Source organism: Lissotriton vulgaris, unplaced genomic scaffold, assembly GCF_964263255.1.
Source record: "Lissotriton vulgaris unplaced genomic scaffold, aLisVul1.2 SCAFFOLD_1420, whole genome shotgun sequence".
NCBI classification, from domain to species: Eukaryota; Metazoa; Chordata; class Amphibia; order Caudata; family Salamandridae; genus Lissotriton; species Lissotriton vulgaris.
This window is the reverse complement of record NW_028253693.1, coordinates 335,642-360,936: the sequence shown is the minus strand read 5'-3', so window position 1 is coordinate 360,936 and position 25,295 is coordinate 335,642. Positions and strand designations below refer to the sequence as shown.

At 42.2% G+C, this 25,295-nt stretch overlaps 1 protein-coding gene across 1 annotated transcript in view; it reads left to right on the top strand.

The window, feature by feature from the left end:
- LOC147660886 (PDZ domain-containing protein 7-like) overlaps nucleotides 1–25,295 on the top strand; it is a gene marked incomplete at its 3' end in the record, with an annotated part of 489,505 nt that overhangs the window by 159,182 nt on the left and 305,028 nt on the right. The window contains exon 5 of the mRNA XM_086951444.1: nucleotides 14,114–14,261. Coding sequence (XP_086807570.1) covers nucleotides 14,114–14,261 — 148 coding nt within the window. The remainder of the gene's footprint in view (nucleotides 1–14,113; nucleotides 14,262–25,295) is intronic.

Genomic DNA, 25,295 nt, shown 5'->3' with positions numbered 1-25,295 from the left:
AATACATTTATTGGCTGTATGCCAATATTGAGTGATGATGCCACAGGTTGCAAAAGTATGTATTGTCTGACTCTGGTGCACTGCACCAGAAGCAGCCCGATATTGCTCTTAGACCCCTCTCAAACAATTTATCTAGAGTATAATATATTTCATACAAAATTTTGATGGTTTGGATTTTAGGCCGAGACACATTAAGAATATTCTGAACAAGCGCTTTAGTGTTTCAAAGATCATCTATGGAGCCATTACTAGGCAAACTAGGAGACCACCTGACCGACAAGACACTCCATTTGTTAATCCTATTTCCCTGGCTCCAGAGAATCTGGTAGAAACTGTGAATATAGTGATGTCTAGATATATTGATGAAGCTTTGTAGGAATGTGTTATGACTCATACTGATTTAATTGGGAGAGAGATGTAAGGAATTTCCTTAGCTGTAAGCCACAAAAAAAGCTTATTTTAGGCCAATGATTTCCAAGACGGAGCGAAGATTGCCATAATTAAAGAATTGGCTGAGGGACCACAGCTTCCCCTCATGCCAGCACATAAAATAGGTATCTTAAAGAGGCCGGGAGAGACGAGGAATTTTTCCAAACAAGATGTAACGATGAAACCGCGGTATGTGACATATAGAATGAATATCCAACCACACCTTATGATAGACTAAGAGAGGGTTGAAGTATGAAGTGTGTGTGTTTGAAGTAAACTGTGTCAATAAGAATGTTACCAGTTGAGATGATGTCAAATACTCTGGAATTAACCTGCCAAGTTCCCAGGCACCCGTCTCAATTATCTCAAACAGTCTAAACGTGAAAGCCACTAAGAAATAACTCCCTATTGATGGAAGTGCAAACCTCCTCTCATTGGGTGGTAATTGAAGATACTTTATAGCTCATCTGGGTTTCTTGTATTGCCATATGCATTTTTGCCAGCTGCTTTAAACTCTTTTAAAGAAGCTCTGGTAAAGGTATAGGGTAATGGACCTGAATAGGTAACGGTAACGTGGTAAAATTATCATCTTGCATTTTCCTATTTAGCCTACATGTAATCTTTCTCACTTTCCAAGCAGTGCTTGTGATTCCACAAAATGTGCTTTGTAATTTAGTGATACAATACTTTCCATGTTAAAAGAGATTTGATCCCCAGGTACAAAGTTGACATTAGATATTGAGAGTCAGGTTGGTCAGGGTCCCTATTCGCTAAAAGCTTGATTTTATCCAAATGCAATTTGTACCCTGAACCTTGCCCAAATGTATCAGTGGCATCCTCAATTGCCAGCAGTGCCTTCGCAGGAGAACAGGTGAGGACAGCATTATCATTTGCATATGCCAAAAGCTTGGCTTCCCATGTATGCAGTAAGGGTGGGTGGTGGACTCCGCTCCACCTGCGGAGTTCACAGAGTTTTTGCAACTCCGCGCAGAATGCAGAGTTTGCCAAGAACTCAGCAACTGCCGCGGAGTTTAGCTGTCCCTCCGGTGTCACTCACTCACTCCCCCCTACTTTCACTGGCTGCAGCTACAGAAGATGGTCGATCTCACAAGAGGAGACAACTGGCAGGCTGCAGTGCACTACAAAAGCTTGAGCACTAGCCTCCAGCCCCAACCACTAGTAGCACACATGTGAAGATGAGCAGACGCCATGCTGCTGCAGCTGTACTTTTTCACTGATGGCATTAGCTGCCTCCATAACGTCTGATATCTTCAACTTTGGCGTGGCATGCCCGATCCGCTCCATGCAGAGAAAAGCGAGATGGAGGAGGCTGTTGGTTCACCCATCTCGGAGATGGATCGAGAAAGACTGGCTCCCCGACACTGCTGCAGTCATTCTTCTCATCTATCTTCGGTAGGTGGGTGTGCACTTGCATTGGGGGTAGGCGGAAGAGGAGGGGGGAATGGCAGGGGGGGGTCAGCAACTCCGTCACAATGATTTGGGTTTCTTTTTGCACTACCCACGTGATGGCCTCCCACTGACCCAGTATTAACAGCTCCACCCAGGGCCTTTGTGATGTTTGTGTGGTTTGCCTCAGTGGAGGAAGCATTTATTTTTGGCCTCACCTGCCCGGTTGCTGTGCTATAGTTATCCGGACTGGCACTGGATTCTGTAGGACTACGGGAAAAAATCACGAAATGTGAAAATTACCATGACTGGGTACCCCCATTAGTGTTGAATCACAATGTGCCTCCTACAAACTTGTCAATCAAGTAGGGCAGTCCAGGATTGCGTCCGAGGTATGAGGGAGGGAGCGCCTTTTTTATTGTGTTGCGCAGCAGTTACAGTGGCCAAGCAAGCAATCAATCATCTGCCTGATCGTGGAACTCCGCCCGGGCATTTTGTTTACCACTTTGCAGAGTTCCACATGTCGGGACTACGCAAACTCCGCCCATGCCTAGTATGCAGTCGCAGGGGTGGGATAACAGATGATAACAGAAGAACATGAATATATGCATCAATATATAAAGCACTAATAACTGAGGCAAGGGGCACCCTTGTCTTGTGCCCCAATAGATGCGATTGGGTGCAGACAGCATCCCCATACATGGGATGCTTGCCATGAAAGAGGAATAGAGTGTTTTGCTCTTGCTGAGAATCCCCCAGACCAAAACCTATGGAGGCCATAACTGGCCACAAATACTGCCAAGACACCCTGTTGAATGCTTTTTCTGCATCCAGCAGGGCTATCCCGACAGGACATCCCATTCCCCCATCCACATCCAGAGTGGTTATGGCTAAATTTATAAGCATAATAATCTCCTATGAAGGAACATACCCATGTTGCATCGGGTCAACGAGTGAAGTTATGACACCTGCAAGCCAATTAGATAAGACCCTAGAATAGATTTTAGAGTTGCAATTAATTATCGAAATTGGTCGATATGAGCCACAGTTAAGCGGATTCTTATTCTTATTATCGAATATAGATATATAAGTTTCAGTCTAGGATGATAGTGTTTAAACCAAAAAGGCAGGAGTATTGACAAGCTTCCAAAAGAGAGGGATTAGAATATCTTGAAATGGTTTATGAAATTCTGATGAGATGGAGTCAGGGCCCACTGCTTTGGCCATTGCTAGCTGTGAGATGGCCCTATCAATCTCCGCCCTGCTTATGTTAGTATCAAATCTCATGCCCAGTAAGTAACAATCAATCATGTCCTGTGTGGCCCGAAAGTCTTTCTTATTATACAGATCGGTATAATTGTGATGGAAAACAGATAATATCTCAGAGCAACTTGTCACCATATTGCCTTTAGCATCTTTATACCTCATATTAAATGTTTATTGCTTTTTTTCTTACGTTGGAAGGCCAATGAGTGCCCCATTTCCTCACTATTCTTGAAGCATGCTGAGAGCTTTGGATGATATTTAGCACAAGCTCTATCCCAGATAATCTTTCTAAGCCCGACTGGCAGCATTGTCATGAGTCAAAATATCCCTGAAATACTATCATGGCCACTCTTATATGCATGGCATAATGATTATTCCAGCTCCAGTCTAATGAGCCAAGCCCATAACCCTATTTCCATAGCCCACTCATTTGTATCTTTCTGGATGATGAAACTAGTAGTCTGTCCCTGCACAAATACTTTTAAGGCACCCCAGACCGTAATTGGATCAGCTGAGCCCCTATTGATGCTAATAAAATCTCGAAGACAGGCTCTAACAAAATAAAAATATGTAGGGTCCAGGAATATTTTGCGATCAAAGGTCCATCTGTGAGGAGATTGTGTATGAGCCATTTGGCTTGACTTAATGACTAATGATAGGGAAATGTGATCTGAGATAATTGTGGATTTAGTCTAATAGACACAGTAGGTAAAAGATTATTACTATCCAAGTACATGTCTAGACGAGAGGATGTGTCGAGCAGACTAGAATAAAATGTGAACCCTGGTTCGGTCGGCCGACAAGCCTGCCAAACATCCAGGAGAGGAAGTGTAGCGAGAATCTTTTGGATGGCCGTCCTGGACTTTTTCATACACCGCAAATTGATATTCAGGGATGTGGGTGAAACCATCCGAGGGTGCATGGCCAAATTAAAGTCCCCGCACATAATTGGGTCTGACCACATGCTAAGCTCTCCGAGGAGAATATTAAACATATTAGGATCATCAGAACTTGGGGCATAAACAACACTTTGTGTTAGCTGTATATTATTGTCCCTTTTCCGCGCAATTAGCCAGCTCCCGGCCTGATCAACGGCAACCCGATGAGCTAGCTACTCCTGTCCCTTCGAGAGTAATCTCACCTCTCTCTGAGGAGTATCAGCCCCTGGCATGGCCAGATTATGGTAGCTTATACCATTCAGCTTATAATGCTCCCTGATGGTAAAATGGCTCTCTTGCATACCTAGAAGGTGAGGTTTGAGGGTACAGAGTTCCTCTCTGATATACCTAACTTTTCCAGCAGCACACATACCATTTATGTTCCAACTGAAAATCTGAATCCCTAGGAGTACAACCACCTTCTGTATTATTTGTCATTAAGTAAAAATCTGCTATCGTTCCTATGCATGTTTTCCGGATAAAGCTTCAAAACTTCCTTCTTTCTTACATAGACTGTACATAGCTGAATTTCCTCTTTTTAGCCCTATGGGACGCCATAGCTGTACCGGAATTATCCAATGTAGTGCATCATACATCCCTTACCCTCCTAACTCCCCGAACCACAAATCTACCCATCCCTCACCTGCCATCCAAATCCAAGCCCATACCTGCCCTGCAGCTAAGCAGGGCTTGTGACCTTCAGTATGAAAATACACCGACCCATCCTCCTCTGTTGAACTAGCAACCCAGCTCACTTCAAGCCCCACCTCCAGGGTTGCTCAGCAAAGTAATTAGTAACATCCTACACAAACATGGAAAAGAAAGCAAAGCTTTTATGAATACATCAAGATCAGTGATGCCTAAGTGCTACCAGGCCCTAATACTGCTGAGCACATTTGAGAAAAAAGAACACAGTTTTCTATTATAAATTACCCCCTCCCTCTCTTCAATCCTTTAGTAGAAAGACAAGAGAGAAGTAACAGTGTCATGCATTCTGAATCATCCTATGACACTCCATCAAGTAATAGTCAACGGGTATATTTTTGTTAGTTTCACTGGTTTCACCTCACTTCCTTAACAACTCTTGTTCCCTTATAGGTTCTTGGTAATAAGTCATTTGGCTGTTAAAACAGATCTTAAGATTGGCAGGTTCCAATAAAGAGACCATAGCCCCTAGCTTCTAGATTGATGCAATGGTTTCATGGAAGTGCCATTGGTGTTCAACTGTCTTAGGGCAGAATTCTGATCTGACAAAGAATTCCACTCCTCAGGCTTTCACCATCTTTTTCGGTGGCCAACTGAAATATATGTTGCCTAAATACAAAGTTCCCCACGTATATACGAATAACCGTGGATAATTTGCTGCCCTGCCTTTATTCAGCTTGCAGAATAGGAATCTATGGGCCCGTTGTACTTGGCAATCAATGTCCCAATGACTAAGATGGGGGAAGGACTGTTGGAAAAGATAGATGATAGAGCCCTGGGGATCATCCCCTTCATGTCCTTCCAGGATCCACAATACATGAAGGTTATTGCACTGCGTCCTAATATCCACATCTTCCATTTTCTGTGATATGGGCTGCAGTTTATCATTGTGTTTTACATTTTTTGATGCCTTGTGCAAATTCCTTCAAAATTACAGTCTGAGACTCAGTGTCTTTAAGGCGACCATGGAAGATGTCCATTTTCTTAGATATGTTTTGCAGTACCCCCTGTGTTTTTAGACGGGAGGCCTTCAGAGCCAATGAGTCTTTGTTCTCCAACTGGTGAAACTGAAGCAGATTATAGATGGAGGGAAGAGGAAGTGAGAGCTTATACTCCTACTCCTGCTCCTACCCCTGACCCAGTGCTTGGACCATCCTGCCCTGATTCTCCCACCGTGTTTGTTGGCTGTGTGCGCACAGCGAGGTTCTTATCCATTGACTGCTGAGGTACCTCCATAGACACCTTTTGTAATGTTCTCTTACTAGGAGTTAACTCAACCTTATCGGGGTCCTAGAGTTGTTCATCCTCGCTAGTCTCTCCCAGTGCCATGGAATCATGATTTAGGTCATTTCTAGTCCCAAAGGGTGGGTGAATTAGCTCTCAGTCAAATCGCCTTCATCATCCAAGCCCAAATCAGGCTACCAGTCTCGGATTGGTCTGAGAGTGAGAAAAAAGCCTCCAGAGCCTTCTGATTCTTGTGAGTCTCTGCACTACTACAAGCCACTAAACATATAGCCCCCTCCAAGCAGGCAGTCAATTGTCACTCTCCCCATATCACTTGCTCAGATCCTGTCAATACTGCAGCACTCGCAGCCCCAGTGGGACTTGTTCTGGTATTAGCATAAACATTGATGTCGATGGCAGCCCCCTTATAGATCTCTGCAGGAGGCACTGCAGAGCGAGAAAGGGACAAGGATTCAACAGAATTAGGGGCTGATTAGGATGGCGGATCAACCGCCATTGGAAGTCCAATCACCGCCCGCCAGATTAGGATGGCGGGCGGTGTGCCACGGGTCCAACCAGTCTTTTCATAGCAGTTCAACCGCCATGGAAAGGCTGGCGGGGATGTACTTTGGGGGCCCGTTGTTGCCCACCCTTATGCAGGGGCAGTTGCTGTGTGCGCTACATTTCCCTGCAACAAATATGGCACCACAACTGTACTGCCAATCCAATTGCACAGCTTGAAAAAGATGCTTCAAAACATTTTTTTGCGTTCCAAATATCTTATTTATTCAAATGTCATCAATCTTTTTTTAAACTTGTTTATCACTTTGTTTTTTATTTTGGTATTCACAACAAGTCTGTTCAGAAACCCAATTTTTTCAAATGGAGCAATTGTGCTCATCCAAGCCTCTTACTGCCCCACGTGGGCAACGCAATTCACAAGACAGTTCAAGATGTACCAAATCACAATGCATTTCGGGCCCATATGTTTAGCCCTTCGTCAGGGGTAACTGTTTAAATAAAATGAAATTAAACCACCATTACTCTTCTATTACGAAGCACTTCACTATTTTGTCAAACATGCATGCTAAAATAACCCCATTCTGCGCAAACAAATGATAATGTAAAAATAGAATAAACAAACACCGTTATCTAAATGCATTCAGTGCGCTACCCCCTTGTCAAGTATTTTACAGCACGCAGTAACCTCCGCCACACCAATCCACGAACTTATGCCTGCCATTTAAACTGCGTTGCTGCATAAATCCTCAACCACCCAAAGTTACCATGTGAACTCGATCCCTTGTGCCTATGTATTACCCCTCTGTAAACAAAATGCATTTTGCCCAAATGTTACCCATGAATAATGCTTTGCAGTGTCCCCCATCCCGATTTCATTCCCTGCTCATGTTCCCTTTAACTTCCCAACCGCTCTAACCTCTCCTTTCCTCGTGGTAACTGATAACATAACTTACTCCTCCCAAAAACCAACAATTTAAACTTCCCCTCTAGCGTGATTCCTCCAATCACCAGAATGCGTGCAGCTACAACTACTTTACCTTTAAAGCTACATCACTTATTCCAACCAAATTCAAACTCTGCCTGCCACATAGTGCACGGAAATGTCAACAGTGCATTTTGAACATTGTGGCGAGTGCTGCAGCTAGCAGTATCCGCCACAATGTTAAATATAGCAGATGTGACCTCCACGGTGGCGGTCGCATCGTAATTCCCCCTGTGGGACCGCCGCCATTGCAGGGTGGCTGTCCCGCTCCCCGACACAATGGCGGATGGACTGAAGTCCGCCTGCCATCATAATGTCCCCCTTCATTAGCACAGTGGATACCATAGATACATTAGGCACAGTGGGCTCAATCTTGGTAGAGACACATGATGCATAGAGGAGTTATGAGGACCCAAGCCTCTGAGCCCAAAGTAGTTGACTGAGGTTCCCCCGGGCATTGATTTGGGTGAGGCCACCTGTAGCTGTGTCAGTGGAAGATGGATCAGAATGGGCACCTACCTTTGCTATAAGTGGTGCAGGTTCCTGTAAATACTCCTCAGCAGGTAGCAGTGACCGAGCAGTCTTCCTTTGCTCAAGCAATGTGCCTGTTCTTTAAGGCCCCCCCCTGCTGGAGGAAGTTTCTGTGGGGCCATCTGTTTCGGACTGAAGCTTCCCCTATACCAGAGAGGCATTCATGAGTGCAGAATCTTTTTCCTGCTACTGCCGGAACGTTTCGGGCTACTTGGGCTAAAGGTTATGCAAGTGAATCCAAAGGTTCTTTGGCTCCATGGGCGGTGCCAACCCTTTTGATGCTCTGAACAGCTACCTATCTGTGGAAGCAGAGCGGGTGCCACTGTTACCTACAGCTCGGCCATCCACCACGCATCTTGCATCTCTGGCGGCTGCACACGTTTCCAGACACTGGCGTGAGCAAAGAACACTAATGCTGATGCCTGCACTCCCCCAGCTTACTCCATGTCTCCGGGGCTGGACTGACCGTAGAGGGCGCAGGCCATTTTACCGGTGGGCCAGAAGGGTGGGGACTGGTTTTGGACCGGTGGTACCTGTTTTTGGTACAGGGAGCCGGTTTTGCAGCAGTGATGCAAAATCGCCCCCCTGTACCAAAAGCAGCAACAGTGTTTCCCACTAGCACCCAACCTCCACGGCCGGTCCGACTTACCTGCCAGTGCTGGTTTGCCTTCCCAGACCGGCCCTGCGCATGTCCCTCAAGGTCTTGGCATTGCAGCATTTGTCTTGCTCATGCAGAGTGGTACGAGCAGTGCAAAGAGAGCCTCGCCAACAATCTCTGCCGTATCCGTGTGCCCCGCAAAACACCGTGCAGAGTAACCAGGGTAGTGGAGGTCTGCTCAGCTCCACCACACTCAGTCAAGTTACTGAGGTTCTGCGGAGCAGCGCCAGCCGAGTAAGCAATAGAGGGGCAAAAGTGATGACCAACATTACGCATCAAGCATTCAGGCACATAGTACATGCAGAGCATTTGGTTGAGCATTTAGACAGCATTCTACTTCATAATGGCCTCCTGGAGGTGCGGGTCAGAATCAGTCACACGCCCTCATTTTACTCCCCGAGACCAGACTCTCTGATATAGGTCTAGTGATGTGAGCCATGTGTCTCCTAATTGAGTTTCTGCCACCCTGTGTGAGTAGAACATGTATTGGAAATTAACATATGTATGGACTTGGCAGTATATATACTCCAAACTCTATCAAGGATCTTTGCAAGGCACTGTAGGAAAAGTGAGTTGAAAATAGCAAATCAGTTAAATAATAAGCATGAATTAATTAAAAATCTAAATATCAGTTCCTCAATTGAAAACAAAAGGAATAATGAGGCATCTCCGATGTGGACCAGGCACAAATCTAGCATATAAAATATATTGTTATCGCCAAACCTTTTTGGGGTGGCAGAATAACAGGACCTCTGTATGGCCACAGTGCACCATGGGCAACATTAACTTGGTGCCCTGTACATAATATGTTTTTAGATCATAGAAACCTTGTCACACAGTTTATGAGCTAATTACATCAGAAGAAGTGACATCCTATATGTCACTGATGAGCATTTTCCAAGATCTAAAGTTTCCATGTACCCCTTCTTTCCTTAATACAACCTTGAGTCATTCCTGATTCCGGCTAGCACAGGTTATTAAAGAGTCCTCCTTCACCATATACAGTGCCCCATTGCTGCCTGTCTAGATTTGCTCCTTAAAGATGTCTATACCAATGGATAGTACAGCCCTAAAATCTTTCATAATATTGAAATTCCTCAACTCAGGTTCCAGCTACAGGTTTCAAATATTTTAAGTATTTGAAATGTAGGACAGATCTCAAGTATTGCTAAGCTAGGATTGCTCTATACAAATACACATACATGGCAATATAATGTTATCCCCACATACTTCTATAGCAACCATAAAACGTTTTTCCAACTGATATAACCAGTTATTCCCAAATAAAATTATTTTAATGTGAGAAAAACTGTGACATTTTACCACAATTCTGGCCTTACAGTTTGTTTAAACAGTTAAATTCAGAGGCAATTGAGGGTTCCAATTGAAGATTATTTTCCAAAAATGAGGGAAAGTATGCAATTTTTCTACATGTTATTTTTCTACATTATTTAAATAATTTCGATTATATAACTGTATTGTGCTGGTATATTTTTTGGGTTGTTGCCAGGATATAAATATTTTTTCCTACAAATGGTGCACAGTTTTTTTTATTATTAAACCAAATTGCTCTACTGCACTCTAATCTTTCCTCCTTCTTTCTAGCAGTTCCACAGCTCTCACCAGTGTACGGCGTGTGCCATTCTCATCCTTTCATTTGCAGTTGCCTCTTTTTTTCTACAATGGTGTCTGATCCAATCCCTATCCTGGGTTCTTTAACTTGCCTCGCCCTCTCTCTTTCAGTGTTTGTACTTCTTTCTACAGGCAGTTCCCACACAACCTCTCTAAATGTTTTTTCTCTCTCAGTAGTACCTCTGACCCCTTTTTCAAAAAGGTTGCACCGTCCCGTGCTCTCGTCTGCATTGGGCTCCAGCTAACAGCAGAGGCATAGCTTCAGGGGGTGTTTGGGGTGTTACATCCCCTAATGTATTTCCTGGTAAATATGTGGCTACTGGTGCTTTCCGTCGGGTATGGTGAGGTGTCTGTCAGAATTCACCAGCGTGATTGTTGGAAAATCTGAAGTACACACCCTGCAATCTTACTGGCCAAGCTGCACCTCTGGTTAAGTGTATAAGCAGCCACAACATTTTAACTCTACTTGCAGTCCGTCGCTGTTAGAAACGTCTGTCTCCCTGCGAATCAATTAGCATTGCCTATGATGTTTCAAGCTGTGAAAGTGATAGTAAGTAAAATGCAAACTGTGATACATTTGTGGCAAATAGTTTTTGAGTTTTAAGTAGCTGAGGTACGTGCAACGTTCATAAATAGATAAATAGGCACTTACTTGGTTAGTCACTGTTTATATTTATTCAGTTGCATCAGTACTCACCACTGAGGTGAATGAATATCGCCGCAATGGATAACATCAGTTTAAAAGTTTACAAACACGACTGCAACGGGTAGTTTACCTGCAAAAAATGTTCTTTCCATTGATTTGTTTTGCATGGTGTTTGTATGCCTGTTTGTGTACATTTTATTGTACTTGTAAATATTTTTAAGAGTATTTCTAAGATGCTTTCCTCTCCAATATCCATTTTTAACTAACATGATGAGTTGCACAGACGCGTGCCATGCAGTCACCAAGTTACACTGTCCCAATTGTATTTGTTCATGAAATGTGTCCATTCACTCATTTCCCATATGGCTGTTTGCACCGAACCTCATATTGTGTGCACCCATCAAGGATCTTCATGTAGACGCTTATCACTTTCGTCTGTTTTTTGTTTGGTTGTTGCTAGCCACCTAAGATTTTCTTCCCCTTTGAAGTTTGCTTTTTATTTCCAATTGTACATACATATGTCAATTCTTATGTGTTGACATGTTAACTGCCTGCTCAAAGAAAGGTTTCTTAGGAAAGACTAGGATGTGTTCTTCTGCCTTTGGCCATAATTCCTGAAATGTGCCACACAATAGGCACTAACGTCACTGTGGGAGTTCCATTTTATGAAGAGTGTTCAGTAGTTGTATAATGATTAATACGTTACCTTAGATGAAAAAGTTTTTGCCACTGTAGAATATTCTTTTTTCATCTGGAATTGAACGTGCTTTCCTGGCTAACATCTTCTGTGTTCATGGCTTGACGTGTAAATTGATATCACATCAAGGCTTTATAAATATACTAGCCGCCTGCCCCAGCGTTGCCTGGGGCAGAAAGGGGTTGGGGGCAGTACACCCGCTCCCGCACCGACTCCCTCCTGCACCGACTCCCTCCCGCCCAACTCACTCGCGCCCCCCTCCCGCCCAGACTCACTCGCGCCCCCCTCCCGCCCAGACTCACTCGCGCCCCCTGAATTGTTGTTCTAATCGTAAACCCTTTGCACCCCAGTACCTCCTCCGAAACTGCTGCCTCCACACCTTTCCTCGGGCCCCGCAAAGATCCGGCAACCTTCGGCAGCTCCGAGCCGCGCGGCAGATGTCAGCGGCAGTAAGTCCTGGGGAGCAGAGGATGCGTTCCAGCAACTCTCCGGGCAGTGCGCTCAAGCGCGGACCCTCCGCTCCACCGCACTCGTCGCTCGGACTCTCCAGCCCGGCACTAGGCTCCCCCGTTGTCGACATCTTTAGTGTGTGGAAAAGTGAGAGCTCCGAGGCCCGCCCACAGCTCGCTGCAGAGCCGTAGACATTGAAGCGAGACAAGGCCCTGAGAGACTGAAATCGAGGCATTACTGCACCGCCCTCCTCCTTGTCGTCATCACGCACGTTGCGTCGTGGCCAGCGCTAGGTCCCGGCCAGCGCTACTTTCAGGGGACTACTTTGTTTAGAAACGTAATTTTTTAATTTAACTTTTTTATTTTTATTTATATAGCCTATGTCCATCTACACACCCTGACATTTTCATAGATGTATCGGGTGTGTAGATTGGCGCTGTGGTTCCCGAGTTTACCTGGCCAAAAGGTGCAAGTTCTCTCTTTATAATAGTAGTATAGATATAGGTTCCAGAAAACTAACTTTCTGGATTAGGAGTGGAGCGAGCTCAGCGGTCTGCCCACAAACCTTAATCTAGTGGTTAAATTGAGACCAACAAGTACCTACTAGGCAATAGAATTTGCATTAACGGACTCTGATCATTGTGCCATTGGGTTTTAGCATTTTATTTTTACAAACATCCTCTCCTAGAGATCTTCCTGATGTCCTTTTTTCTCAAAGCATGTTGCCTTTTGTTAAAATCTTTTTTTTTTCTTCTCATGACATGACACTTCATGCATAATGTGACATCCTATTTGGTGATGTGATGGATTTTAGTTGGTTCTCCAAGATTGTTCTCATTACCAAGGCACCTATTTCACATTTCTGAAGTACTGCAAAATGTCATGAGTGTCCCTACACAGCTGTGTGCAAATGTACATGACCTTCTAGGTCAGTTATATGGGCTATTCTAAAATAGATCTTATTATACAGTATTATATATGCTAATAATGGTTTAAAAATGGCTATTGTTGGACAGTTATTAAATATATTTTTAATAGTATAAATCATTTGATACTTTTTATGGGTGTAAGGTTTATTTACATTTCAGAATGCCTACTCTCCCATTTAAGTGTTTGAATAGAAACAAATAGAAAACAGTTAGCCCTGTACTTTGTTTATTATATATGTCTGGATAACTTATGGTATACCTTCAGATATAAATTGTCATCTCATTTAACACTTCTACTGGCAACCAACATTTAGGACCGATTAAGATGCTGCTCGTAAAGGCTCAGACTGTAGTTCGGAGACTTTATGACCACATCATAACGGGCCACTCGGTTTTCTTTCCAACTGCCTCATTATGATGGAGGCAGTCAGAAAAGAAACCAACCAGTCATTCTGGCTGGCTTTCGACGGGCTCAGAGACCCCATCCGCCAGTCTGAAGCTGGGTACGAATCTCAAGGGCGCGGGCCTTTCCGCCCTTGAGATTATGATGACAGTTTCCGACATGTTTCCATGCTGGCATGTCCGACATGGAAACCATGTTGAAAAGCGTATTTGGGGACCCCCAGCAGGGCCCCCTTTGAATGCCCGGCCTCCGGTTGGAAGCCGAGGGGGTACCTAGAGTGCCCCCCTGCTGATCCCTGCACTTTGTGGCAGCAACCTTGAGGTGCCTGCCACGGGGTGCAGGGATGAACTGCACCTGCCATTTCACTTTGGGAGCATGCATTACGGCTGGTTTACAGCCGTACTGCATGCTCCCCTAGTGAAATATGGGATTGCGACTGAACAGTGTTCAGTCGCATCCCAATGGGGCAGTCGGGACCGCCGACCCAATGTCGGTCGGTCCCATGACTGAGTTGGTGTCGGGTGGAAGTGATCCCACCTGACATCGTAATGACCCCCTAAGTATACATGCACTAACTAATTCCCCAGGCATTGCATGCAGATTTAAGTTCTTTGCATTCTATCTTGTATCATATTATTTTAGTGCAATCTGTGGAGGTCAACTTTCACAATGTTTTCACTTGATATTGTTATAGAGTTGACCCAGGAGGGTTGGCAGAGGAGCATGGAATTAGAGTTGGAGATCAAGTCCTTGCAGCCAATGGAGTCAACTTTGAAGACATAAGCCATAGCAAGGCAGTGGAAGTGCTAAAGGGGCAGACGCATGTCATGCTGACAATCAAGGTACAGACCAATCCACTTTCATAGTTCTTTTCTATGTTTTACATGTAACAAAGGGTCTTGAACTCGAAGAAGTATCTGGTTGACACCACAGGGAGGGCTCACACAAGCTTCAATGAGAGAAGACAGAAAACGTTAGAGAAGAGACAGGCCACATATTCCAGATACATTATTACTTAACAGAAGGTTTGGCTGTAGGGTTAGCTGAAAGCTGTTGCAAATGAGGCAGTAGAAGCTTAAGTCAAGAACTAGACCACAAGCCCCTTTGTGTACTCTCTTCCGGGTTAGGAGAAGCAAATCCAGGGTAGTCTTGGCAGCGAGAGTATTTAAGCCCAGTATAAGGACGAAGAAGCTGCTTGGTAACTCTCCTTAGTGTTGTATCACTTCCTGATCAGACTGGATTGCCATCATATTCCAGTTCCCTCACTTTTCTGGTTTTCTCTCATTTCCTGCTCCCTTGTGTTAATTGGATTTAGGCAGAGTTTCCATTGTTTGCTTGTTGTTCTGTCCATTCATCTACCATCTGGATGTTCTGCTTTTCCTTGGCATCCTGGGATTCCACATGTGTATCCGGGTTTGGGGCTCACTACAGCGCTTTCTAGCTAAGAGTTTGGAAAGCAATGGTCAATGCTGATTTTAATGTTTTTCTTACTTATCAGTATTGATTCGCAACAGCATTGTAGCTCTTCACTCAAGCTTGATACAAAGGCATTCTTTTCCCACCAAAATCATAATGGTAGCAGAAATTACACTGTATGCTCCTTTACTCCTTATGGCAGCCAGGACACCTCCGGGTAACAGTGCGTTCTAGAAATGTTAAAAATAAATAAATAAAGAAGAAGTTATATCATATGTACTGTAACACTGATGAGTGCCCGTTGTATGCCAACAGGGAAATTCTATATCATTCATAAAATTCAAAAGTGACAGTCCTTCTTGACTATAATATGTGTTTGTTTCACAAGCATTCAGGGTAGCAGCCCAAACTTCATAATGGTGCTGTTTTGGGTTGTTTACACGCCTTCTTGAGACCACTATTTTGTCGCAGTTAGTGACCCAGACAAAGATGTCATTTTAGTATGATTGCAAATTTGGGAGACTCTCATCTGCATTCCGGTAATTCAGTTTAGAGGCATCTACACCCAAACTGAGAATGCTTTTCTCAATGTCAGTTTATTTAATGTTTTTTATTTAATTATAATTATTTAATAGGGACTTAAATATAAGATGGCATTTTAATGATTTGTATAAAGAAGGAAGGGTCTCACAAATGTTATCCTGAAATTCATACTAAAATGGAGTAACAATTTCATTAAAAAATCATTTCATATAAAGGATCGGGTGTTTGGCAATTCGGTTATGCTTAATATGAATGCCCTGAAGACGTTTACATTGGTAAACGAAACATGTAGGCCTTGTCTTTGGCTGTAACTTTTGGATTTACGAAACCCTGTGACTGTCTTGAAAATCAATAAAAGATATGGAATAGTCGATACTTTGATTGGACTTTTATACACCTGTTGTTTGTTGGTGCACCACTATATATGTTTTCTTATATTGCCTGTATGGCAGCCCATTGAGCAGCAGGTGTTCATAGTGTGTGCACATCATTTTTCGCATCTATTGTTGCTGGGACAAAGAGGAGGTGCTGTTCATTTAGGCTCGCTGCTCAGTACATGTAATTGTAAATTGTATCATGCACAAGGTACTTAATGTGAAAAGCCCACTGTGCAGAACTTGGTCATACCTAACTGCCCTATGAGGAACTTGACATCTTCTAATGCCTCACACCTCTGCTCAAGCAAACCCAGAGGATTAAAACATGAAAGCAATTTTTATATGATACTTGTGCCCCTTCCTGGAATTATCTCCATCTAGCCTTAGGAAGTCAATAAAATTACCTACAATTTCAAAAAGACTTTCAAACCAACCTTTTCAGAGAAAGTGCACCATTAGTCACCCATCCCCCAACAATGAGACGAGACCCTCGTTCATTTAAGTTCTCTAAGTCTCATCTAATTCCCTCAAGGAGAAAGAATCCCTCAATCAGATGACCTGGCCGGACCTCGTTGCTGAACTGGGCCATCCTCTGTTATAATTCCTGGAGTTCAGGCTTTACCTACGTGGACTTTTCCTATCAACACATAGAACTCTAAATTGGCTTTAAGGTGACCTGTTAGTGCTACATAAAACTCCTTAAATAAATGTAATGCCTAAATATTTAAAATAATGAATGAATTGACCCCAAAAATACCTGTGCTGTATAGAATGTTAGAAAACATATACCATTAAGAGGAGAACATTTTGATTTGATTTGATTAAATATTTAACTAGCTGCACCTGAATATTCTGAGATTAGATTCAGTGTACAAGGAGCAGATGCTGTAAGGTTCAGTTAAAGTAATGCTGTGTGTGTGCATGCTAACAATTTGAGTGTTGCAAATTGCAATACGTTGAAAATCATCCAGCGGCGGCTCTTATGGTGTGCCGCCTTCCTACCGGCAGCGAAAAAACATGGTAAAAAAACGATAATAAAATGTGCTTATTATGGTTATTTTCCCTTTGGGGGCGGGCCATTGGGGCAACAGTGACGAGGGGGAGTAGTGGGCACTGTTATGAGTGCACATGTTGGTTTGGCCGGCCATCTTAGGACGGCCAATCGACATGAGCACTGAGGTTGTCTCCAACCTGAGCTGCGTTGCCGGGTTGAAGACTGCAAACACAGCTCCCAGTCTCTCTTGGAGCGCAACTCGAGGGTGCTCAGAACAATCCTGATGCTGCTCTCATGCATGAGACCAGCATCTGGATTGGCTGCAGGGGAGTCTGGGACCTTGTGCCTGTAGTGGGAGGAACAGAAGTGTGTTATGCAGTGTGCGGCAGGTACATTTTTAAAAATAGTTTTGTATTTTTTATTTTTATCCATCGCCTCTCCCATCCACCGCTGTCACCCTCCACGACCGCCCGCCACTCTTCCCTGACACCAGCAGCTCCTGAATTCATCAGTAGATTTATAAAGTGATAGCTGCAATGCTAACATAACCTTTTATCTAAAAGAGAGACCAAACAGTGACATTAGTAAAAAATAAATACAAAACAAGCAAGATATAAACAATTGATTGAATTAATAAAATGAATAGCAAAATTTAATTTTTGGCATAACATTACATACAAAATGCCTGGTGCGTATAGGGGGTTGGCCGCAGGGTCTAGCCTGTGTTCAGCCTCCCCACACCATACATAGCCTTCTAACATGCGCAGCGTGCGGTTGGTCTTGCAGATCCAGGCCACACTCAGGAAGATTTACTGACTTTGGTAAAGTGTCACATCACCAGAATATTTAAAGTGAGCTAATTGGCTTTGTCAAAGGGTGAGCCCATCAATATATATAAAGCAGATCTATCATCTTTCTCCAAAAATCACCAATATTTTTATCTAGTGTAGTTCAGCAATGCAATGCAATGCAATGTTTAGTTATATTGAATTTTATAATAATGTTTAATTAAGTTTTAATGAAAAAAATGGGTGTGACTTTTTCTTTCAGCTTAGTTTTTATTATTACATTATTTGGGTGAAAAATGTTAAGATAAATAGTCAGACATATTTTTTTTAAATTGATAAAAGTAACATGTCTCTGTCTTTCTTTTTGCATTTTTTGGCCTAGAAAATGCAGTCCTAAAAATAACCATAAGAGAATCTTGCACTCCATCTGAAGAGCATAGAGCTCCAGCTAGGGGTGCTTTAAAAAAAGATGGTAAGCTCCCCATGGGTAATGGATTTAATGACCCAGGAGGGTACTGTATTTTCTTTTACTGTTGCTGGAGGGGCTGCACTTTCGGCAGCCCCCACAACATGAAGGAAATGATGGTGGTGCTAAAGCCCCTTCTTGGTGGTACCACCAGGAACAAAACAAATAACTAAGTAAAGCTCTTGTAGGTGCTCCCCTTTGCAAAAGCAGCGAACATTAAATTTAAATAAGCATATCATTTTATATTCACTTCTACCCACTGCCCTCTTTAAAAAAAATAATTCTATAGGGTGTGTGGGGATCTGACTCTTCTCTGCCTTATTACATTTTATGAGTAGCGTGAGAGGCCCACTCCTGCCCTGCCCACTCTCTCTTTATGGTTTAATGGGCAGCAGTGGGAGCCTACTCCTGCGCTGCCCAACCTCTCTCAATTTTTTATATGGGGCGCCAACTCCGCACTGCTCAACTTTTTTTTTTCTTATAATGGGCATTTTGAGGTGCCCACTACCAAGCTGCCATAGGGGTCATAAGTGGAACTCCATACCCACCTCGGCCATGCAAGCTCCCCTGCCTTTTGTGTTGATAATAACTTTGGCCCGGTTTGACAAATCTTCATGAAACTTTAAAAAAAACCTGCTCCTTTTTGCCTAGGTTGCATTGCAAGTTTTGGGGTGATCGTTAAGCCGGGGATGAGAAATAAGGGGACCGCAAAAATTGCTGAAGAAAATGACACAAAGTTTGGCAGGAAGCTAGATCTTGGTCCGCAGATTGTGCTTTTTATGATTTCGTGTAAACCTGTTCAGTAGTGTTTGAAAAATGAAGGTACAAAAATATTTGTATATCTGGGCAGTTGGCTCCACAAAAGTCTCGTAAGAGTCTCGCATGATCGGCAATTCAAAAATAGAGCATTCTGATTGGCCCAGAGTGCTTTTTTCCCCTTTTTTCAGACTCACAGGAGTCAAACCAAAGATTAAACTAATCTTATAGCCAAAAGCTGTGAATAGCGTAGGGATGATGCCTGTGGGAGGTTGGCCACAGGCTCTGCAGCCAACCTCCCCGCCGTCAAAAAGCATGTGATGGGGGTTAGCTTACGTATGGTAATAAAATATTACTTAAAAAAAACAAAATAGAAATTCACTCAACAATACAAAGGTTCAAGTAACAATATAGTTAGCTGGATAAAAAGATATATATATATTAATTACACTCGACATAGTCGTTATACACAAGTATTGACCATGGGCAGGGACTTGAGGCCATTAAGTATTATTTGTCTAAGCGCCCTATTGAATACTATGCTCACAGCAAAGTTATTCTAACACTAATTGATTGGTGCTTACACAATAATTTTTTCCTTTTCAATGACACTTTGTATAAACAATTCCGAGGAGTCGCTATGGGGGCCTGTTTTTCCCCCAGCTATGCATGTTTACATGTAGGCTGGTGGGAGGAACAAGTCCTCAGGCGTACTCACAATGAGACATTTGAACGACATGTTACTGCTTATTATCGGTACATTGATGATGTGTTCCTTACATGGCAGGGAACACAGGAAGAGGCAATACTATTTATTGCCGCTATTAACGATATTAACATGAAACTGAATTTCACTTCTACGATCAGTCAACTGCAGATTGATTTCCTTGATGTTAGGCTTCAAGTGAAAAATGGAATATTAAACACTACACTATTTCGGAAGCCCACAGCTGGGAACATTACATTACATGCTGCAAGTTCCCACCCCAAACACCTGATAGCCAGTATTCCATACGGGGAAAATCTAAGACTGAAACGCATCTGCAGTGACCATGCAGATTTTCTAACTTGTCAGGAAAAAATGTGTGAGCGGCTTAAAAATCGGGGATACAGTAACAAAGTTATCCAGAATGCCATTACAAAAGCTAGTGAACGTCCAAGAGATTCTTTGTTTTCTCAGTTTCAATCGGACAAAGAATTATCAAAGGAGGTTTCTGACAATCCTAGATTTATCACCACTTTTTCTAGGCAAGAAAGAAAGATCAGAACCATCTTGACAAAACATTGGCCAATTGTTTTGACCGATGCTATGTTACAGGAAAGATTGCCCAATACACCTTCCATCACCTTTATGAAGGGTAAATCAATGAGCACTGAACTTGATATTAATTCTCCGGAAACCAGAAAACCAACTCTGTGGTTACACACTAGCAATGGTTTTAGACGTTGTACCTCTTGTTGTGCTTGTAAATTTGGTTGCAATAAGACAAGCTACCAAATACCCTTTCAGACATCCCCAGTTCCAATTAGAGGCAGTTACAACTGTAAAACGGAATATGCTGTTTACGTTCTGACGTGTACTTGCGGGCTGCACTACATTGGTAGTACTAAGCAGCCAGTGCACGTCAGGATATTGCAGCACATAAGGGCAATACTACACAATGACCCTGCCTACCCTGTTGCCAGGCACTTTGCACACTGTCATAACAAGGACATTAACTGTCTATCATACTATGTTGTCAGTGCCATTCCTAAATCTAAAAGGGGAGGCAATAGAGAGCGTCAACTTAGACAACTGGAGACTAAATTTATATTGGAGTTTGACAGTAAGTGGCCTCAGGGATTGAATAATACCGAAGATATGCATACTTTTTTGTAGACTTACAATACCTTTTTGCCCATTATCTACAACGTAACTTGATTTTACTACAGTTGTTCTGCCATATTTTGCAATATCCAGGCTTAAACTTTTGGCATTTCCATCGAGTATGTCAGTACCCTTTCCTTACCTCATCTTTGTTATTTTTATAATGTACTGATTTTTTAGCAATAAGGCAAATTTTGTACATTTTATCAATTTTAATATTTTACCCGGATGGAGTATCTTATTATTGATGAATTGCAATACATGCTAGCTATAAATTTGTATATTGTATTTTATAATATTAATCAAGATTGTACTATATTTATTGCACTGCACTTCTTTATGCTTATTTGCACATCACTGTTTTTTGCACTGTCTTATTAGTCCTTATAATCGGAACTGTTTGCACTATGCACTTTCACCAAGTACTTGGTTGCCTGGATTTATCCGGTTATATTTATTTTGCACAAGGGCAGGGTAGTTTAGTAATGTTACATTGTAACATCGATACAATATGGATTTATCCAGATAGCAATATTTTGTATCCAAGTAATTGATCTCTTGTAAAAAAACGCTATAATTTATAAAATCAATAATGTGTGTGCAACAAACAAACATTTAGAATTATTTTATAAATATTTTTAATAGCGATTACAGCATGTATTAATGTCAGGTATAGAAGAAATACTAGGCATTTTATGCTACCGTAGTCTTTTTTCACTGCCTTTTTACCTTGTGAATGCCATTGTAATGCAACCCAGGTGTGCAAGTTCACTACATGTTTATAAAGAAAAAAATGGCGCAGTTTAAGCTGAATGTGATCAAGGGCTGCATAGTCCGAAACGCGTCGTCGTGAGGGGTGACAAATAAAGATTTCTTGCCTGAACAAACTTGCTGCAGAGGCCTGAGTTTCCTTCTTCGCCAGGTGCTCGTCTGGAATCGTGTTGAATATATATATATATATATATATATATATATATATATATATATTCACTGAAAAAACCATAGGTTATAGACCATATATAGTTAGGGATTAGCATTTAAAAAACCTTATTTTATTTGCACAAAACCATTGAAATTCCATATATAGTTAGTTGCACTAACTATATATCGCGGACCCGCAATCCACTGCTAATGATGTCACATATTACATCATTCATGACATGGTCAGTGACATCACTGATGACATCACTGATGACATCACTGATGACATCTCAAATGACATCACTGATGACATCACTGATGACAACACCCAGTGACTGTATGTTTCTGTAAAGTTAAAATATGTCTTACATATTGAAGAATGAGTGGATGTATAAGTGTCTGGATGAAGGATTTAGTAGGTGCATGACTGACTGTATGAGAGAATGATTAAATGTGTCTCACTGAGTGTATGGGTTAGTGATTAAAGTGTCTTAATTTGGCAATCATTATTTATGTTGTTCTGTAAACTGCTGCATGTTTAAATCAGTAGCTATATCAGTAACTATATGGGTTATTGAATGGTTGCCCAAGTATTTGTATGGGAGACTGAGTATATGTGTGGGTGGCTGGGAGGTGTATAACTCTGTGCATAGATGTGTGAGCAGTTGATTCCCTAGGTGTATGGGTTCAAAAGTGCATGTAGAAACAGCTGTATGGACAGTTGACTGTGTGCATGAGTATATTGGTGAGTGAATGGATATCTCAGTGCTACATGTCAAAGTAAGTACATATGTAAAACACACTCCATGTGAGAGTTGACATATATAAATAACTGAACATAAGAGCCAGTGAATGTGTGAGTGGCTGTATGAATCATTGTGAACTTGTATCAAGGATTGTATAAGAGAGTAAATATGTGTTACTATATGTTTGAATAAGTAAGGTGTGTATAACTGTATAGTTGAGGAAATGGAGATGTGATTGATTCTTTGCATGACTGACTAGGTGTGTGAGTAACTCCATGGATGTGTGACAGTCTGTGAGTGCCTGTTTACACTGAGTGTATCTAAGGTTATATTAGAGTCTGAAGATGTATTATCACATAAATGATATCATCAGTGATGTAATCAGTAATGTCAAATGAGATGTCAGTGATGTCATCAGTGATGTCATTTGAGATGTCATCAGTGATGTCATCAGTGATGTCATTTGAGATGTCATCAGTGATGTCATCAGTGATGTCACTGACCATGTCATGAATGATGTAATATGTGACATCATTAGCAGTGGATTGCGGGCCCGCAATATATAGTTAGTGCAACTAACTATATATGGAATTTCAATGGTTTTGTGCAAATAAAATAAGGTTTTTTAAATGCTAATCCCTAACTATATATGGTCTATAACCTATGGTTTTTTCAGTGAATTTTCAAGGTTTTGTAAATGCAAATTCCTAACTATATATGGTCTATAACCTATGGTTTTTTCTGTGAATTTCATTGGTTTTTTAAAAGCTAATATCTATAGCTGTAAAATATATTCTTTATTAAGTGACGTATCACGTAGCCCGTGAGACGCCTCATGATGCATCGCATAACCGTGACGTATCGTCTCTGCAGCGCAAACCAAACCCAAAACGTAAGCGCGCCAGAACACGCTTAAAGATATATATATATTTTTTTAACCTTAATTAGACAAAATCCACACGCGCACATATCACAAACGTTCAAAAAACACAATATGTCGGACTTCCGTTACGCTGCCGGTTAGCTGCCCGGTTAACGTACCAGGAAGCACCTTTACCGTGAAAAATCGCAATTTTTTTTTTCTTTTGCCCCGCAGGGAACTTTAATAGCCCCCTCATCAATCCTAGGGGTTCAGGAGGGGTCTGCCTTACCCCTTTCATTCATTTACACCTTTTTTTTTTCCACCTCTTGTCTCTCGATCCTACCGAGAGACAAGATGGCGGCCGCTCCGGACTGTTTACAATGTTGACAGCCAATCAGCTACTCCTCAGACTCCCGTTACACTGCTGGTTAGCTTCCCGGTTAGCTGCCCGGTTAGCTGCCCGGTTCGCGTACCAAGACGCGTCTCTACGGCGAAAAAATCTGATTTTTTTTAAATTTTTTTTTGGCCCCGCGTGGCTTTATAATATCCCCCTCATCAATCCTATGGGGTCAGAAGGGGTCTACCTTGCCCTCTTTCCTTCATTTCCCCCTTTGTTTTGGTCTCCTCTTGTCTCTCGATCCTACCGAGAGACAAGATGGCGGCCGCTCCGGACTGTTTACAATGTTGACAGCCAATCAGCTACTCCTCAGACTCCCGTTACACTGCCGGTTAGCTTCCCGGTTAGCTGCCCGGTTCGCGTACCAAGACGCGTCTCTACGGCGAAAAAATCGGATTTTTTTTTTTTTTTTTTTTGGGGCCCCGCGTGGCTCTATAATATCCCCCTCATCAATCCTAGGGGGTCAGAAGGGGTCTACCTTGCCCCCTTTCCTTCATTTCCCCCTTTGTTTTGGCCTCCTCTTGTCTCTCGATCCTACCGAGAGACAAGATGGCGGCCGCTCCGGACTGTTTAGAATGTTGACAGACACCGGAGAGCCAATCAGCTTCGCTTCGCAAAGTTCCGATACGCGAAAAGTTCGCTAACCGGAGCGCTACCCGGAGCGCTGTTACAGATATATATCTTGTTTTAAACGTTAATTTCTCAAAATCCACTGAAGCACATATATTGAGACCTAGCAAAGGCACATCGGGCTAACAGTCCCTACAATTTTGCCAAGTTTCGTGGAAATCCATTCAGCCGTTCGGGCTAAAAGTGAGGCCAACCGCCCTATGGAAATTAACATGGGAAAAACGCGTTTTGGGACCCCCCTTTTTTCTCGGCCCCCCCTTGACGAACCCCCCCCAAATTTCCAGGAGCTGCTCAGAAACAAAATGTGCCATTTTCCTGAAAATTTCAGCCAATTCCGTCCACAAACGCCAAAGTTATTAGGCATAGAATTTTCAAAAGTTCCATAGAGAAAAAATCCTAACTATATATACCTACTGGCTATCGCCAGTAGGTAATAATATATATATATATATATATATATATATATATATATATATATATATATATATTTTTTTTTTTTTTTTAACTTAGAAATTCACAAAACAAAAGTTAAAGTAACGTTATAGTTAGATGACTATGTCCGTCACAACTTTAACATTTTGAACTAAAAAAATGCAGAGCTAACTATAACTTTCACCGCTGACATGCACAGCTTCAGGAATCACATTTTATATCACTCATGACATGTTGTATGACCGCAGTGACATCACTGATGACATCTCTGATATCATCCATGCTTCTTTTATACACACTACTCTATAAACTAGAATGGAGGCCTTTTTCACGTAAACAATTAACCACTGATTTATGGAAAACCCTCATTGTACACTGTGTTCAATATGTGCACAACTGTTCAGAGAAAGCCAAGTTCCTTATGGTGCACAATGTCTGTTTCAAAATGAATGCTCTACTATGGACTGTTTTTATCTATATCCAATCTCACAGTCACTGAACCTACATTGAGAAATTAAGTTGCCATGAGTGGAAAGTGGGTACTGTAAACAGTGTTTACTGTATGGAGAGAGTTTGCTCTTTACCACGCTGTTTGCAAACAGTGAAACTCTCATGAGAAATATACCACAGAGTATTTAAAAGTATGAAAGAAGAACAATATACACTCTATTGAAAACTTGT